Below are 17,072 nucleotides of genomic sequence, written 5' to 3'. Positions count from 1 at the left end.
TGTTTGGTTTAAGTCCAAGGACCTGGAACGGATTAAGGACGTATACCGAGGTATCACTGTACGTATCTGCACTTTACCAGCAACAAAGACTTGATGAGCCACAGCATGAAATTATGGGAAAGAGCAGAGAAGCTAGGTTAAGCGAGGTGATGATTAGTGAGCAGCAGTATGGTTTCATGCCAAGAAAGAGCAGCACAGAAGTGATGTTTGCTCTGAGGGTGTTGATGGAGAAGTACAGAGAAGGCCAGATGGAGTTGCATTGCATCTTTGTGGACCTGGAGAAAGCATATGACAGGGTGCCTCGAGAGGAGTTGTGGTATTGTATGAGGAAGTCGGGAGTGGCAGAGAAGTATATAAGAGTTGTACAGGATGCCAGAGGAGTGGAAAAGAAGTGTACCGGTTGCCGATAATTAAGAATAAGGGGATGTGCAGGACTGTAGTAACTACAGGGGGATAAAATGATGAGCCACAGCATCAAGTTATGGGAAAGAGTAGTGGAAACTAGGTTAAGAAGTGAGGTTACATAAGGGATTGGCACTGACCCCTTTCTTATTTGCAATGGTGATGGACAGGTTGACAGACGAGATTAGGCAGGAGTCCCCGTGGACTATGATGTTTGCTGATGACATTGTGATCTGTAGCGAGAGAAGGGAGCTGGTTGAGGAGACCCTGGATAGGAATGAAGGTCAGTAGGAACAAGACAGAATAAATGTGTGTGAATGAGAGGAAGGTCAGCAGAATGGTAAGGATGCAGTGAGTAGAGTTGGTGAAGGTGGATGAGTTGAAATACTTGGGATAAACAGTACAGAGTAATAGGGATTGTGGAAGAGAGGTGAAGAAGAGAGTGCAGGCAGGGAGGAATGGGTGGAGAAGAGTGTCAGGTGTAATTTGTGACAGACGGGTATCAGTGAGAGTGAAAGGGAAGTTCTATAGGACATTAGTGAGACCAGCTATATTATATGGGTTGGAGGCGGTGGCACTGTCCAGAAAGCAGGAGACAGAGCTGCAAGTGGTAGAGGTAAAGATGCTAAGATTTGCTTTGGGTGTGATGATGATGGACAGATTTAGAAATGAGGACATTAGAGGATCAGCTCAAGTTGGACAGTTGGGAGACAAAGTCAGAGAGGCAAGATTGCATTGGTTTGGACATGTGTAGAAGAGAGATGCTGAGTATACTGGGAAAAGGATGCTAAGGATAGAGCTGCCAGGCAAGAGAAAAAGAGGAAGGCCTAAGAGGAGGATTATGGATGTGGTGAAAGAGGACATGCAGGCGATTGCTGTAACAGAACAAGATGTAGAGGACAGGAAGATATGGAAGAAGGGGATCCGCTGTGGCAACCCCTAATTGGAGCAGCTGAAAGAAGAAGAAGTGGTATTTTCACCAAATTCCGAGGAGACCTTTGAGAGACTGAATTGGCATTATTTATGGAAAATTCTGCAGGTGATGGGTTTTGGTGACCCTTTCATTAATATTATTAAGAAAGTGTACTTGACTCCTATACTTTCAGTATAGTATTGCCATGCAAGGTGGATTTCTGTGTAGGTACAGTCGTGTAATCTCCCAACTCAGAAGTTTAATGTCTCTTCTCTTTTCTAATACATCTTGTTAAATGTTCCATTCTACACTGGCAAGAGCAGTGTGAGATTAATTTTAAATAATATATAAATCCATCCATTTTCTAACCCGCTGAATCCAAATACAGGGTCACAGGGGTCTGCTGGAGCCAATCCCAGCCAACACAGGGCACAAGGCAGGAACCAATCCTGGGCAGGGTGCCAACCCACCGCAGGACACACACAAACACACCAAGCACAAATTAGGGCCAATGTAGAATCGCCAATCCACCTAACCTGCATGTCTTTGGATTGTGGGAGGAAACCAGAGTGCCCAGAGGAAACCCACGCAAACACGGGGAGAACATGCAAACTCCACGCAGGGAGGACCCGGAAAGCGAACCCAGGTCTCCTAACTGCGAGGCAGCAGCGCTACCACTGCACCACTGTGCCGCCCTAATATATATATATATATATATATATATATATATATATATATATATATATATATATATATATATATATATATATATATATATATATATATATATATATATATAAAAAAATATATATATATATATATATATATAGGTTTGGCACAGCCTTGTTGAGTTCTCTGGAAGCCACAAGGGGGGAGCCCTACTTTGTTAAGCTTCCATCACACCTGAGAGTGCATCCAGACCTCGCTAGCAAGCCACATGGAGTACTACCAGGTGCAGCATAAAAGGAGCTGTCTGCCTTCCTTTGGGTAGCCAGAAGGACAAAGCTCCAGGAGGTGAAGGACAAAGAGAGAGAGAGGAGAGAGAGAGAGAGAGAGAGAGAGAGAGAGAGAGAGAGAGAGAGAGAGAGAGAGAGAGAGAGAGAGAGAGAGAGAGAGAGAGAGAGAGAGAGAGAGAGAGAGAGAGAGAGAGAGAGAGAGAGAGAGGAACAGAAAGAAGGCAAAGATAAAGTGCCAAGTGCTCTGTATTTGTGCTGTGCTACAGGAGACTAAAGAAAAGTGTTTTTCCCTTGTAAATAAAAATGTGTGTCATGCTGGATTTGTACCTGGTGTCTGTCTGTGTCGAGTTAAGGAAGCTGGAGTGCTCCCTGGTGGCCACAATATAATTTATACATAAACACACACATCTCTCTATTATAAAAATAAATCCTGGAATGCAAAAGCAAGACGACGATATGTGATTTTCTCTGAAGTTCTCAAAAGACATTTAAAAGACCCGCAAGACAAAAGAGACTTGCCACGGAGCGTCTCGCGGGGACCGTAAACATGAGACTTGGTGCCAAGAGACTGTGCCAGGGCCGTCTCGCGGGGACGTGGAACATGAGATTCTTGCAAGACATGCCCTACTTACAACAGATATCATATAAGAGCACATCCATCAAAAAACAGTCTGTCGTGTGAAAGCACGTAGTGCACACACATCTTGTGCTCTCAACACATATGAAGTGTATAAGGACAATACAGAGAATAGACACCCAAAGGCATTGGAGAGAAAAAAAGGCAGATAAGAGATCATGAAAGCAGTGTAATTCGAAAGGCTCAAACAAATGATGGTGCGAAACACATGAAGAGAAAGGTGCAGAATATGAAACCATTGAAATTCTAAAGTATTGCAGCGTCCCAGCTAGGTTGCGGCCTTTTAAGTGACTGTTCGGTCTGATTGAGGGAGGGCGGAGTACAGCATGGAAGACTGATAGCAGGGTACTGATTGATGTGGTGGTGGGGGGTGGGGGGTTGGAGTAGGTGCTAGATAGTTGTGTTTGGGGTTACGAAGTCGGCGATTGTTCAAGTAAAACTTTTGTGACACTTTATCATGTCAGTCGCTACAGTATCAAAGAAAAGATAGAAAAGGTTGCATTACCGCAAAACAAAAGGTGATTAATCATCAGAACCAGGTGTAATTGAAAAAAGAGCAGGATAAATCGAGGTCAGAAATAAAAGGCAAAGAGTAGAGTCTTTTCGCATTCGCATCATTCTTATGCACAAATAATAGACCATACGCTATGAGAATCTGTGGTCCCGCAACACTTAAAGCAACGACAAGTTGAATTTCAAAGAATACACAATTCGGTCAGGTGTACATTTATGATCACGGAGAGGCGATGCAAATTTTAACATGCAAAAAGAAAGGTAATGTATATATTCCGCAAATAACATTACACACCAAAGGAGATCGTGATATGCCATTCGTATTAAAATGTTTACAGTTTACTGTGAGAATAGCTTTTGCTATGACAATCAATAAATCACAGGGACAAACATTAGAAAAAGTTGGATTATTTATTAGAGAAACAGAAACAATATTCAATTACGGGCAGTTACACATTGCATTGTCACAATGTGTCTCCAAAATATATTGTTTTTAATAAAGCTTTAAAGTAAAAGTGCAAATAATGAAATTGAAACAATTCCAAAGAAAAAAAAAATTAAAATTGTATATCCGATTAACCAAAACACAGGGGTTGGCGAGCAAAGTGAGCAGGGGGCAAAACCCCTAGTATAGATATATATCTATACTAATAAAAGGCAAAGCCCTCACTGACTGACTCACTGACTCATCACTAATTCTCCAACTTCCCGTGTAGGTGGAAGGCTGAAATTTGGCAGGCTCATTCCTTACAGCTTCCTTACAAAAGTTGGGCAGGTTTCATTTTGAAATTCTCCGCATAACGGTCATAACTGGAACCTACTTATGTACATATATACCAGCCATAGCCTGCAGCTCGATCGCCGTGTGAGGCGGAGCTGCGTCCCTCATCGTCACGCCTCCCACATAATTGACTGCCTGCCCATATAAGGCCGTCCATCAGCGACAATCCAATAGAAACACTCTGCTGCCGAGTGGCTCATGTGAACTGACTGTGAATGCAGTACGCAGACAACAAGCAAGAGCTCCAAAGAGCGCTGAACAAAATACGCATTACACAATTGAGACGGCAGCAATAGAATATGAAGCGACTGATGCATACGAGCATATTCATAAGTGCAGCTACTGCCGAAACAAACCACATGGTGGAAAAAGTCAATGTCCAGCTAAAGGAAGACAGTGTAAAAATGTGGTAAATTGAAGCACTTTGTTACACTTTGCAGGACTGGAAAAGGTAAACCCGTGCATGCAGTGTGTGATGTCTCAGATAAAGAGGAAGATGAGCTGTTTATTGATGCAGTAAGAAAGGAACAACCCTCTGAATCTGAACAAGCCTTTGTAGACATATCAATAGGAAAGCAAGGTGTAAAGCTTAAGTTTAAATTACTTAGCTGCCGCTAAATATTCACAGGCAAATCCACAACTTAATACCGGGAATGCTTGTTAAACATCTTAGATTCACGAGTACGAGTATTTGGGTGGTGATCACTTTGATGAATGAAACCTGTTATCTTTACAACGGTTGACAATGAAGATAAGATGGTCAGGGATAGACTAGACAATCAAGGAATGTAACTTGAACACAACACATCCTCCAAATACGAACCTGATTGAAAGAAATAATGATAATCAAATCTTTGATGACAGCAACACTCAGTAACACTCACAAAACAATTACACTGACAATCATGTTACATTATTTTTAAAATGTTTCCTTTTCTTTTTCATAACTTCTTTAACACACTACTTCACCGCTGCGAAGCGGGGTATTTTGCTAGTAGATATATATAACCCAGTCACCAGAGTCACAAAAGTCTATGCAGTCTTCATGCCGGTCCAAAGTCCAGATAACCTGGGAAGGGTTACGTCAGGAAGGGCATCTGGCATAAAACCTGTGCCAAATCAAACATGCCGATGACAAACAGAATGTCCATACTGGATTGGTCGATACCCGGGTTAACAATGACTGCTACTGCTGGATGAAGAAGGTGAAGAAAAACAAGGAGGGGAAAACAGGTTCAACGTCAATGGGAGAGGAGGAAGGGAAGCAATTGTGGAGTTCCGAGTCAGAACTTTGAATGGTGGCACTATGACTGGCAAAGGGAGAGAGCTGGCCGATATGATAGAACTGAGAAAGACAGATGTACACTATGTGTACAGGAGACCAAGTGGAAAGGGTGAAAGGCCAGAAGCATCAGAAGTGGGTGCAAACTGTTCTACCATGGGATGGATGGGAAAAGAAACTGGGTAGGAGTAACTGTGAAGGAAGTGTATGTCAGGAGTGTTTTGGACGTGACAGATTGATGATCATAAAGTTGTAAATCAAAGGGGTAATGTAAAATGTCATCAGTGCATATGCCCCAGAAGTGGGATGTAAGTTGGAGGAGAAAGAAGATTTCTGGAGTGAGTTAGACAAAATGGTGGAGAGTATACCTAAAGAAGAAAGAGTGGCGATTGGAGAAGAACTTCATTGTGAAGGGAAAAGTGGCAATGAGGAGGTGATGGCACGCATGGTGTTGAGGAATGTTGAAGGGCCGATGATGGTTGACTTTGCAAAAAGAATGGAAATATGAAAAGGGGCTAGATTGAGATGGCTTGGGCACATGTGGAAGAGAGATGAGGGGGTACATCAGGAAAAGAATGAGGAGGATGGAACCGCCAGGGCAAGAAGAAAATAGGAAGGCCAATGAGGAGGTTTATGGATGTGCTGAGGAATGACACAAAGACAGTCGGTGTGGCAGAAAATGATGTGAAAGACAGGGACAGATAGAGAAGGATGATATGCTGTGGCGACATTTAAATGGGAACACCTGATAGAGGAAGATGCAGTATGAGTGGTGTTGTGACGCCCGATTACATCTTATGATTTGGTTGTTATATGAAGAGAAGAATTTCCTTGATGTCAGAAACTTCACTCAGCTGAGCAGACTCATAAGCCAATTTTCTAAAGTCACTGCTAATTTTCCCGAACTTCATTGTGCAGTGACTAACTCTCATGCAGTACCCATGATGGAAGCTATGAGCACACAACTGAATGGGAAGTGCATTCTTACCTCACGAAGCCGTGATTAAATGATCACTTAAAGTTTCCTTTTGCTATAACAAGGATGCCTCATAAACACAGAAGGCATTTGTTCTTTAAGGGAAACCTTTCCTGTTTCAAAGTGAACGTATTAGGAAAGTTTTATTCACTACGGACACAGGGATCCAATAATCAAGTTGTAACCTGCAAGAACAGTCAAGAAATTTGTATAATTTATGAAAAAATGCTTAGTTTAGAACAAAATTTTCTGTGTCAAGTTAAAGCATACCAAGATTGAGAAGACATAACTTTGGCTAGAAAAATAATAAATCGATCCTTTAAGATTAGATTTTTATATTGTCCTATTGTCGCAACTTCTGTAACAGTTATATAAAAGAGCTGTTTAAATAAATAGATGTGGCAACTGCATCACTTTAACTCATTCTTTTCATGTATTAAAAAATCAGAAAATAATTTAAAATGGAATTAAATGCAGCAGATTCATTTGTACACATTAAAATAGGCCAAATTAAAGACAATTTAGAGATAACCGATACTGACATTCACTTAAATTAAATGGGTTTGAGGATGTGTTGTTTAAAATCTTAAATTTCATTGAATTGTAATTCACTTTACAGATACAAGAAATAGTGAATCCTATTCTCTTGTGAAGCCCCAGGATTTCTGCATGAATTCCTCCCGACAAAGCAGACTGATCTGCATCACAATAACAGATGGACACAACCAACTTAAAAGTCGTAACACACAAACAATTGGACTGTCAATGCTGACCGCATCATTTTAACAAACACAGCCAGGTCTGTCGCCCTCCATGCTAATGGCATCTACAGAATCTCATTGCAATTAGGTGTTTAACCAAGGAGATGAGACTCATGGTGTGTGACTTGAAGATGTTCAACCCGATAAATAAATAAATAACACACATGTGGCATTGCATTTGAAATGGGAACTGGGAATTCTCAAGTTCCTACTCGGAATTTTCAACGGGAATGCCCCCTAAAGTCCAATTTCCAGCTCAGAAACTCAAGGCTGGTCTGCCAAATCCAAGTTTGTCCGACTTCAGATTATGACGTCAATTCAAAATGGCACCATACTCCACAAACATTAGTGAAAGCTGTAATATTATACTGTCTGTTAGTACCTGGGTCTCATTAAGTCAGTTGTACCCACAGTACTGTCCAACGTCTATCCGTGGACATGTTGCTACAATGTTTGGATACGCAGATGACTGCTATTCATTCTGCACAATCACAACAGTTTTCCTGGATGAGTCCATTTTGGATTTTCCAAATACTTTACTGGAACGCGGTCAACTTGGGTGTGACGTCCTTCCCAGTTCCGCCATCCATGGTAAATGGAACGCAGCAGAAATTTAGGTACTGCCAGTCAGCTTGTCTCAAAAAGGATCTGTTCGTGAAATGTCAGAGGACGTTAGAAGAGTTGGAGAGATGCAGAAAGGCCTGAGAGTCGGTAAATCTATAGAAAGACAAACCATCTACAAATGGAGGAAACTCACTACTACTAAGGGTGCAGCAGTGCAAAGGACCTGCAGAAACCTCTCAAACTCTGTTCATGTGGTAATTAAAACAAAAAACAGAAGAATGGTGTTCATGGGGAGGAGAATTCTGTTTTCTGAACAAACATCACTGCATACTTTAAGCCTGTAAAAGACCACCTGGTTGATAAATGAGAACTCCTTGGCAGATACACGCAACACCATGGTCATGGATGGTGGAAGGAGCATCATGGTTTGGGGCAACTTTACTTCTTCAAGGCCTGGACAGCCAACACTGAATACAAAATATTATCAAGAAATCTGACAGGAGAATGTCAGGGTAGCAGAAGAATAAAAAAATCTAGGTGATGAAACAAGACAAGGAGCCAAAACACAGTAAGAAATCGACAACTGAAAGCCTTAAAACAGAAGAAGACTGGTGTTCTGGGATGGCCTATCACTGCCCAGATCTCACAGAAATGAAGATGTTGTGGCTTGATCTGAAGACAGTGCATCAGTAAAGGAAATCCAGTGAATACAAGGGGTTAAAAAAGTTTGGAAAGGAAGAATAAGCTAACATTCACAGCTGAGCTGCAGCTACAGGAAATGTTTAGAGGAGATCATTGAAGCTAAAGGATGGACAACCAGTTAGTAAAGACAGGAGGTCACAGACAGAACTGTGAATGTTTAATAAAAGATGTGGTCAGGACAGACAACAAATCCAATTGTTTGTGTGTTACCAATTTAAGAAAATTGCATTTGTCTGGTTTTGGAATTTAGCTGAAGATTAGACAGAATTATTAGGAGGAACATATGGAGAAATGGAGGGAATTCCACAGGGTTCACAAACTTTTTCCTGAATCTGCAGTTTTATACAGCAAAAACCTGTGCTTTTGTATAGGCGTAGGACACCACCACGTTGGAAGGACCAGGGTGTTATACTACATTTTTCTTTAATATTAATGTCACTGTCTCTATGCTCACTGGTATGGATTTATTCACATGTGCATGTTAAATTTGGCACACAGGGGCTCAGCAGTTAGATTGGAGACAGAGAAGACCAGCAAGTGAAGCAAGGCATTATTTAAAGGCTTGGACAACAGCCAGACCCTTCGAGGCACGTGTCAGCAAAGTTTCCGAAAAACCTCCCAGCGTGGGGACGAGAAATGGCAGCCTGTATTGATACAGACTCCCACCTGGATAAAGTCTGTCCATATGCCTCACGTCTGTAACCACGTTAACCATCAGTAAATGTAAGCTAAAGTATATTTTTTCTCATGTGATTCTTGTACCGCCGTAATCACGATGGGAGGGATATCACCTTTTCTGGTATATTACTATATTGTTTAGTTACTTAATATGCCGCAATTTCAAAAGAACACATTTCCAAGAGAGCTAATGCATTTTCAGGAAACACAGGGGAGCAAGCATGGCCAGAGCTTTACCTCCCCCAGGATGCTAGATGGCAGACCCCCTGGGTTGCAGCGGTGCCTCAGACTCCCGCAGGGCTTCATGGGAGTTGGAGTTTGGTGCAACTCTTTTGGGATCCGTGGGCGTCACCAGGGGCTGCTGCAGCAGGATCTGCCAAACCCTTTTGGGCAGTTCTTCTGCCACACCTGGAAATGCTGCCGGAAGCTAGGTCATCAGGCACCCGGAGCACTTCCGGGTGTTTTATAAAAGGAGCCAGCAGCTACTACTCAGGGAGCCAGAGTCAGGAGGAGGAAGATGAAGTTTGACACGAGGAGTGGAGGAGAAAAGAAAGAGCGAAGGAAGACTTATTGTATTGTGCGGTGTTAGTGCTTTGGACTGTGCTGGGCTTGTAGGAAACGGGGAAGGCATTTCCCACGAGGTAAAAAGAAAAATAAAAACACACGTGTGTGCCTTGAACTTGTTCCACGCTCGTCTGTGTTGGTTTAAGCTGGCAGTGCTAGCCTGGGTGGTCCACAGCGTAAAGCATTTGCACAAATTTACAACTTCTCACAATTTCTGTACTTCTCAAAAAAATCACGAGACCGCCCTTTCAAGTTCATATCCTCACTCCTAAAAACTTACACATACTGTTTTTTGTTTTTTTTATATACTTACTTTTACCAGACTGTTCTGTAGGTGGTGGCTGATCTTCCTGAATCCTAATAGATGATTTTTTTTCAGTCACCTCTGTGTCAGCCTCCAATGATTCAGACTTTACATTGACAGATGAACAGTGCCTGCTTTGAGAAGAGACGGACCCCGCCATCACTCCATCTTGACATCCATAATGAAGGTCGTCTTCCTTGACCCGCTCCACACTTTTATTTTTGTGTGTCTCAATGCTGACAGACATCTCCTCTGCCTCTTGTTTAATGTCCACTGATCCCAGTTCACATTCCTCCTCCTTAAATGCCCGGATTCTCCTGTTTAAGGTGGACAGACTCCCATTCACAGTCCTCCTCTTTAACCTTTGCCTTCCATATCTCCATATTTATGTCAGCTTTAATTGCTTCCTCTTTCACATCCATCCAGACATTACAGAAATCAGCAGCTTCTTGTTTCTCTCTGTGGAAAGAAGATTATTTTCATCAAAACTGCATCATTAAAATCGAAAGACATTTGAATTCCATTTTACAACATTCTCTTAGTTAAGGTATACGTCAAGTCAGACAGTTCATGTCGAGATTAGTAACTCATTACTCTTTATGTGATTTTATCTGGTGTAAAATAATCTTGGGCAAAACGTGAGGATAAAGGTCCAACAGGCTGGAAGAGGATGACCTCCTCCCAGTATTGGGGTGCAGAAGTATTCAATACTTGGCATGCTGGGGTCCTAGAATGTGTTATTAGTCACGATGAGAAATGTTAAGGCGAGCAGGGCCTAAAGATTAGAATATGAAATAAGTGCAAATCACGAAGTCACAGATTTTATAAAACTCTTTGTTCTCATTAGAAGTCTTAAAGTGATTTGTTCTTTTAAACTTTGAGCTTCCCAACTGATGCAACTTGAGCTCCTATGATGTCCTTCATTGCTCCGCCGTTACAATGTCAGACCCTAACAGAGTTTAAAAGTAAAGGTGCTGCATGACAGGCAGCCAGATTTGCTTGATTTAATAGTTTAGCTTAAATTACGTTCATTGAAACTTTCACTGCAAGTTCATGTAACTCAAGTACAGCAATACCTTACCATCCCAAAGTGAGCTTTTAAAGAAAACATCATTCTTTCATTACACTGGTCAACAAGCATTTTGCTACTGGGATTCTTTCACCTGTACTTTAACAAATTTCACTTGCCAAATCCAAATCTGAAAACCATTTTCGTCCAGCACGTCTCATTTTTTAGTTATGATGTTCCAGGTCTTGGACAACGAGGGTGACTGGAAAGTAAAGGCGATGCATTTCAGCATTTAAGAAATAAGTTTGGTCTCGAGAAAAGTGAAGCCAAAATTAAGGAAGGTGTTTCTGTTGGCCCTGAAATCTGTGAACTGATGCTTGACGATGAGCTCAAAATGAAACTGAAGCCCACTGAATCAGCACCCTCATTCGTGCGGGTTGTCCAGAATTTTCTTGACAGCCACAGAGCAGAGAATTATGCTGAGCTTGTGGAGAATATGCTGAAAGTATATCAGCTTACGGGAGCCAGAATGTCAATGAAGACGCATTTTTTACACTTTCATCTCGACTCTTTTCCACCAAATCTAAGCGATGATGTCAGAAATGAGCATGGGGAAAGATTTCATCAAGATATAAAAGGTGATGGAAAACCGATATCGGGTAAAATTCACTCCGAGCATGATGGGTGACTACTGTTGGTTCATGCAAAGAGAGACGGATGTGCGGTACAAACGCAAAAGCAATTGCCTCAGACAATTTTGAGCACACTGACCTCATTTTTAGTTAGTCAGTCAGTCATTACCCAACCCGCTATATCCTAACACAGGGTCACGGGGGTCTGCTGGAGCCAGCACAGGGCGCAAGGCAGGAACAAATCAGGGGCAGATCGCCAGCCCACCGCAGGGCACACACACCAAGTGCACACTAGGGACGATTTAGGATCGCCAATGCACCTAACCCACATGTCTTTGGACTATGCATGGAAACCCACGCAGACACGGGGAGAACATGCAAACTCCACACAGGGAGGACCCGGGAAGCGAACCCAGGTCTCCTTACTGCGATGCAGCGCTACCCACTGTGCCACCTGACCTCGCTTTTATATTGAGGTAAATTGACATAAACACATTTTAAAGTGTCTCTGGTATCGTCTTCTAGTTTGTTTTCAGAGTAAACACATTCAAACAATTTTGGTGGGGCAGAGTTCAGACTCCAGATATCGTATTGATATATTATATTGATATTCAAAAGTGTCAAAACGGCAATGATGTGTATCTCAAAAACCTGACGTGCTAACTTAATTCCGATTTCATAAATGAAATCAGTGTAAAAAACTTAATAGAGAGCTGGTCTGAAGTTCCCAGTAGCAAACAAAAACAATTTTTTTTATAGACCAGTGTTATCTTTAACAGAAAAACAACAAGGCATTCCCAGCACATGCCAAGTCCCCCACCCCGTTTAAAACATGTATTACCTAAAATGTAACAGTTACCAGTCTCATCAGTGTGTATGTTTGGATTTAGTACAAAAGTACACTGTGTGCACAATTATTAGGCAAGTTGTATTTTTGAGAATTCATTTTATTATGGAACAAATACAGTGCCAACAATCAATCCAAAATGTTAATAAACCTGAAACCTAAATGTTTTACAAAGGAAATGTGAGAGCGAACATTCTCAGGGGAATACATAGATGTGCAGAATTATTACGCAACTAAAGGAAAAATGAAAATGTTTCTATCTCACTTGCTTATATTTTCATTCTTTAAAGTGAGAATAATAAACAAATAACTCAAAATTTACTAATATATACTGCTCAAAAGAATTAAAGGAACACTTTTTAATCAGAGTATAGCATAAAGTCAATGAAATTTATGGGATATTAATCTGGTCAGTTAAGTAGCACAGGGGGTTGTTAATCAGTTTCAGCTGCTGTGGTGTTAATGAAATTAACAACAGGTGCACTAGAGGGGCAACAATGAGATGACCCCCAAAACAGGAATGGTTTAACAGGTGGAGGCCACTGACATTTTTCCCTCCTCATCTTTTCTGACTGTTTCTTCACTAGTTTCACATTTGGCTACAGTCAGTGTCACTACTGGTAGCATGAGGCGATACCTGGACCCTACAGAGGTTGCACAGGTAGTCCAACTTCTCCAGGATGGCACATCAATGCGTGTCATTGCCAGAAGGTTTGCTGTGTCTCCCTGCACAGTCTCAAGGGCATGGAGGAGATTCTAGGAGACAAGCAGTTACTCTAGGAGAGCTGGAGAGGGCCATAGAAGGTCCATAACCCATCAGCAGGACCAGTATCTGCTCCTTTGGGCAAGGAGGAACAGGATGAGCACTGCCAGAGCCCTACAAAATGACCTCCAGCAGGCCACTGGTGTGAATGTCTCTGACCAAACAACCAGAAAGACTTCATGAGGGTGACCCAAGGGCCCCATGTCCTCTAATGAGCTCACTGCCCAGCAGCATGCAGCTCGATTGGCATTCGCCATAGAATACCAGAATTGGCAGATGCACCACTGGTGCCCTGTGCTTTTTACAGATGAGAGCAGGTTCACCCTGAGCACGTGACAGAAGTGAAAGGGTCTGGAGAAGCCATGGAGAACATTATGCTGCCTGTAACATCATTCAGCATGAGCAGTTTGGTGGTGGGTTAATGATTGTCTGGGGAGGCATATCCATGGAGGGTCACACAGACCGCTACAGGCTTGACAAAGGCACCTTGGCTGCCATTAGGTATCAGGATGAAATCCTTGGACCCATTGTCAGACCCTATGCTGGTACAGTGGCTCCTGGTGCACGACAATTCCTGGCCTCATGTGGTGAGAGTATGCAGGCAGTTCCTGGAGGATGAAGGAATTGATACCATTGACTGGCCACCACACTTTCCTGACCTAAATCCAATAGAACACCTCTGGGACATTATGTTTTGGTCCATCCAATGCCACCAGGTTGCACCTCAGACTGTCCAGGAGCTCAGTGATGCCCTGGTCCAGATCTGGGAGGAGATCCCCCACAACACCATCTGTCATCTCATTAGAAGCATGCACCGATGTTGTCAGGCATGTATACAAGAACACAGGGGCCATACAAAGTGCTGCGTACAATTTTGAGTTGCTGCAATTAAATTTTGGCAAAATGGACTAGCCTACCACATAATTTTTTTACTCTGATTTTTGGGGCGTCTTTGAATTCAGGGCTCTGTAGGTTGATCATTTTCATTTCCATCAAACGATGTGGCATCCTTTCGTTCCTAACACATTACCCAGTCTATATCAGTATAGATATCCAGGAGGATTTCTTTTTCCCATTGAGATCTGATGTGTTTTCAAAGTGTTCCTTTAATTTTTTTGAGCAGTTCACATTTCTGACATTTAAAAACAAACAAAAATCAGTGACCATTACAGCCACCCTTCTTTTCAATAACAGCCAAAAGCCTTCCATTCATGTCAGTTTCCTGATCTGTTGATGATCAACATATTGTGCCGCAGCAACCACAGCCTCCCAGACGCACTGTTCAGAGAGGTGTTCTGTTCTTCCTCCCCGTAAATCTCCTGTAGGGTTGAGGTCAGGTGAGGACTGTGGCCATGTCATTATTCTTTCATCTTTAAGGCCTTTACTGGCTAGTCACGCATTTGGAGTACTTCAATGCATGTAATGGAGTGTTGTCCTTCATAAAAATCACGGACTTCTTGAAAGATGCCGACTTTTTCCTGTACCACTGCTTGAAGAAAGTGTCCTCATCTTCTAAAAACTGGCAGTACATCTGGGAGTTGATTTTTGAGTCCACCTTCAACCGGAAAAGGTCCAACTAGCTCATCTTTAATAACACCAGCCCATATCAGCACCCCACCTCCGCGAGTCGAAGTGGAGCTCCGTGCCCATTACTGTTCTAGCTATGGGCCCATCCATCTGGTCCATCAAGAGTCACTCTCATCTCATCATCTCATGAAAAACATATTTCTTGGCCCAGTCTTGATGTTTCAACTTGTGTGTCTTGTTCAGTGGTGGGTCGGGTTTCAGCCTTGCTTACCTTGGCCATGTCTCATAGCACTGAACACCTTCTACTTCTGGGCACTCCAGGTAGGTTGCAGTTCTGCAATATGACGGCACTGGAGGATCATGGCTTCCTGGTAGCTTCATGTTTGATTTCTTTTCAAATCTTTGGCAGTTAATTTGTGTCTTTTTTTTTTTTTACTCAATATGTTTCTTGCGACCCTGTTGACGATTTGCAATACAACATTAAATGGTTCTGTGATCACACTCCAATATCTTAGCAATTCCAAGAGTGCTGCATCCTTCTGAAAGACTTTTTACAATGTTTGACTTTTCAGAGTCGGTTATCTCTCTTTTTTTGGCCCATTTTGCCTGAGGGAAAACAAGCTGCCTAATAATTATGCACATCTCCTTAGGCCACACCCTCCCTCATTACACAAATACACATCACCTGACATGCTTAAATCCAATAAGCATTCAAGTTTATACAGCTATATTCATAAAAATGATGATATTTGGTCAAAATACTCACTTGCCTAATAATTGTGCACACAGTGTATACGCAGAGTTGGTATACGGTATTGGAGAGCTATCAAGTATTCTCTCAATGTGGGCATGAATGGGTACTTTAAATTAAATAAACAAACACTTAGAAAAATAAACTACAGTAATAGTGAAAATCCAAACACTCTTAAACACTTTTAAACTGTACAAAGTGTCATCCTGTGAAAAGCACAGACATAACAAGGTGCAGTCGGGTAGTTTAAACAGCTTTGATGTCAAATCAAGTCAAAATGTATTTGTAACACACAATTTTAAAACACCATAAAGTGTAAAACCAATGTACTGTACAATAAAATAAAATATATATCTATCAATAATAAAATCAGTAAAACAAAGTACAAAAAATACATAAATACTAAAATAAATAAGTTAAAAGAACCGATTAGAAGATAAACAATTTACAGAAAAACAAATTTATATGAAAAAAATTAATACATTATTAATACAACTGATACCAGAGATACTCATATACAGTTAAAAGCAATTGAAAACAAGTGTGTTTTAAGTCTAGATTTAAACATTTGGGTTGATCATGCTGACCTAATTTCATTTGGCAGAGCATTCCATAAAAAGGCACCATCACCCCTTGTCTTCATCTTAGACTTTGGCACAACCAACAATTGCTGTTGAGAGGAACGTAAAGAGCAGACTGGTGTATATGGAACCAGCAACTCAGCCAGATAGGATGGGGCAACACCATTTAACGACTTATAAACCAAAAGTAAAATTTTAAAATGAATCCTAAATTCAACTGGGAACCAGTGAAGCGAGGCCACAATTGGAGTAATGGACACAACTTTCTGAGACCCAGTAAGAAAACGAGCAGCAGCATTCTGAACCATCTGCAGCTGAGAAAGATAAGATTTATTGATTCCAGAATAAAGTAAATTACAATAATCAAGGCGTGATATAATAAAAGCATGGCATACCTTCTTCAAATCAGAGTGCCCCAGAAACAGTTTGGCTCTAGTAAGCAGTCTAAGCTGAAAAAAGCAGCTCTTAACAATGGACGGAATCTGTTTATTAAAGTAAAGATTGGAATTAAGGATAACCCCAGGATTTTTAACGTGGGGTTTGCAAAACCCAGCTAATGAGCCAAGCTGATCCCTGATAGTCCCATCAGAAGCCATTGGTCCAAATACAACAATCGCAGTATTACTCCGATTGAGATAAAAAAAAATAATAATAAAAAAATGTATTTACTGATGTCACACATACTTTGAATTTGTTTCGGGTGTAACGTCAGAAGTTTAAGTTTTCGATAGAACGCTCACATTGACGAAGCCAACTCATCAGTGAGGTTGTTCTGATCTGCTTATTAACAAGGCACTTTGGTCGTGGGAGGACACTGTGGGGGGAAATTTTTCAAATCTATATATACTTCTGCAATGTGCTGCTCTTACTCAACCTGGACGGTCAGCAATTTAATGGGCTTTTCTGGTGGGAACTATGGTAGGTTATCA

The 17,072-nt window shown here is 41.6% G+C and overlaps 1 protein-coding gene across 1 annotated transcript in view; it reads right to left on the bottom strand.

Annotated features, from left to right (window-relative positions):
* LOC120534677 (zinc finger protein 708-like) overlaps positions 1-17,072 on the bottom strand; it is a 90,149-nt gene that overhangs the window by 63,463 nt on the left and 9,614 nt on the right. Inside the window, exon 2 of the mRNA XM_039762268.1 lies at positions 10,043-10,492. Within this exon, the coding sequence (XP_039618202.1) occupies positions 10,043-10,280 (238 nt within the window). The 5' untranslated portion in view covers positions 10,281-10,492. The remainder of the gene's footprint in view (positions 1-10,042; positions 10,493-17,072) is intronic.

The sequence above is a fragment of the Polypterus senegalus genome, chromosome 8 (genome assembly GCF_016835505.1).
Source record: "Polypterus senegalus isolate Bchr_013 chromosome 8, ASM1683550v1, whole genome shotgun sequence".
Classification (NCBI taxonomy): domain Eukaryota; kingdom Metazoa; phylum Chordata; class Cladistia; order Polypteriformes; family Polypteridae; genus Polypterus; species Polypterus senegalus.
This window is presented reverse-complemented; position numbering and strand designations above follow the sequence as displayed.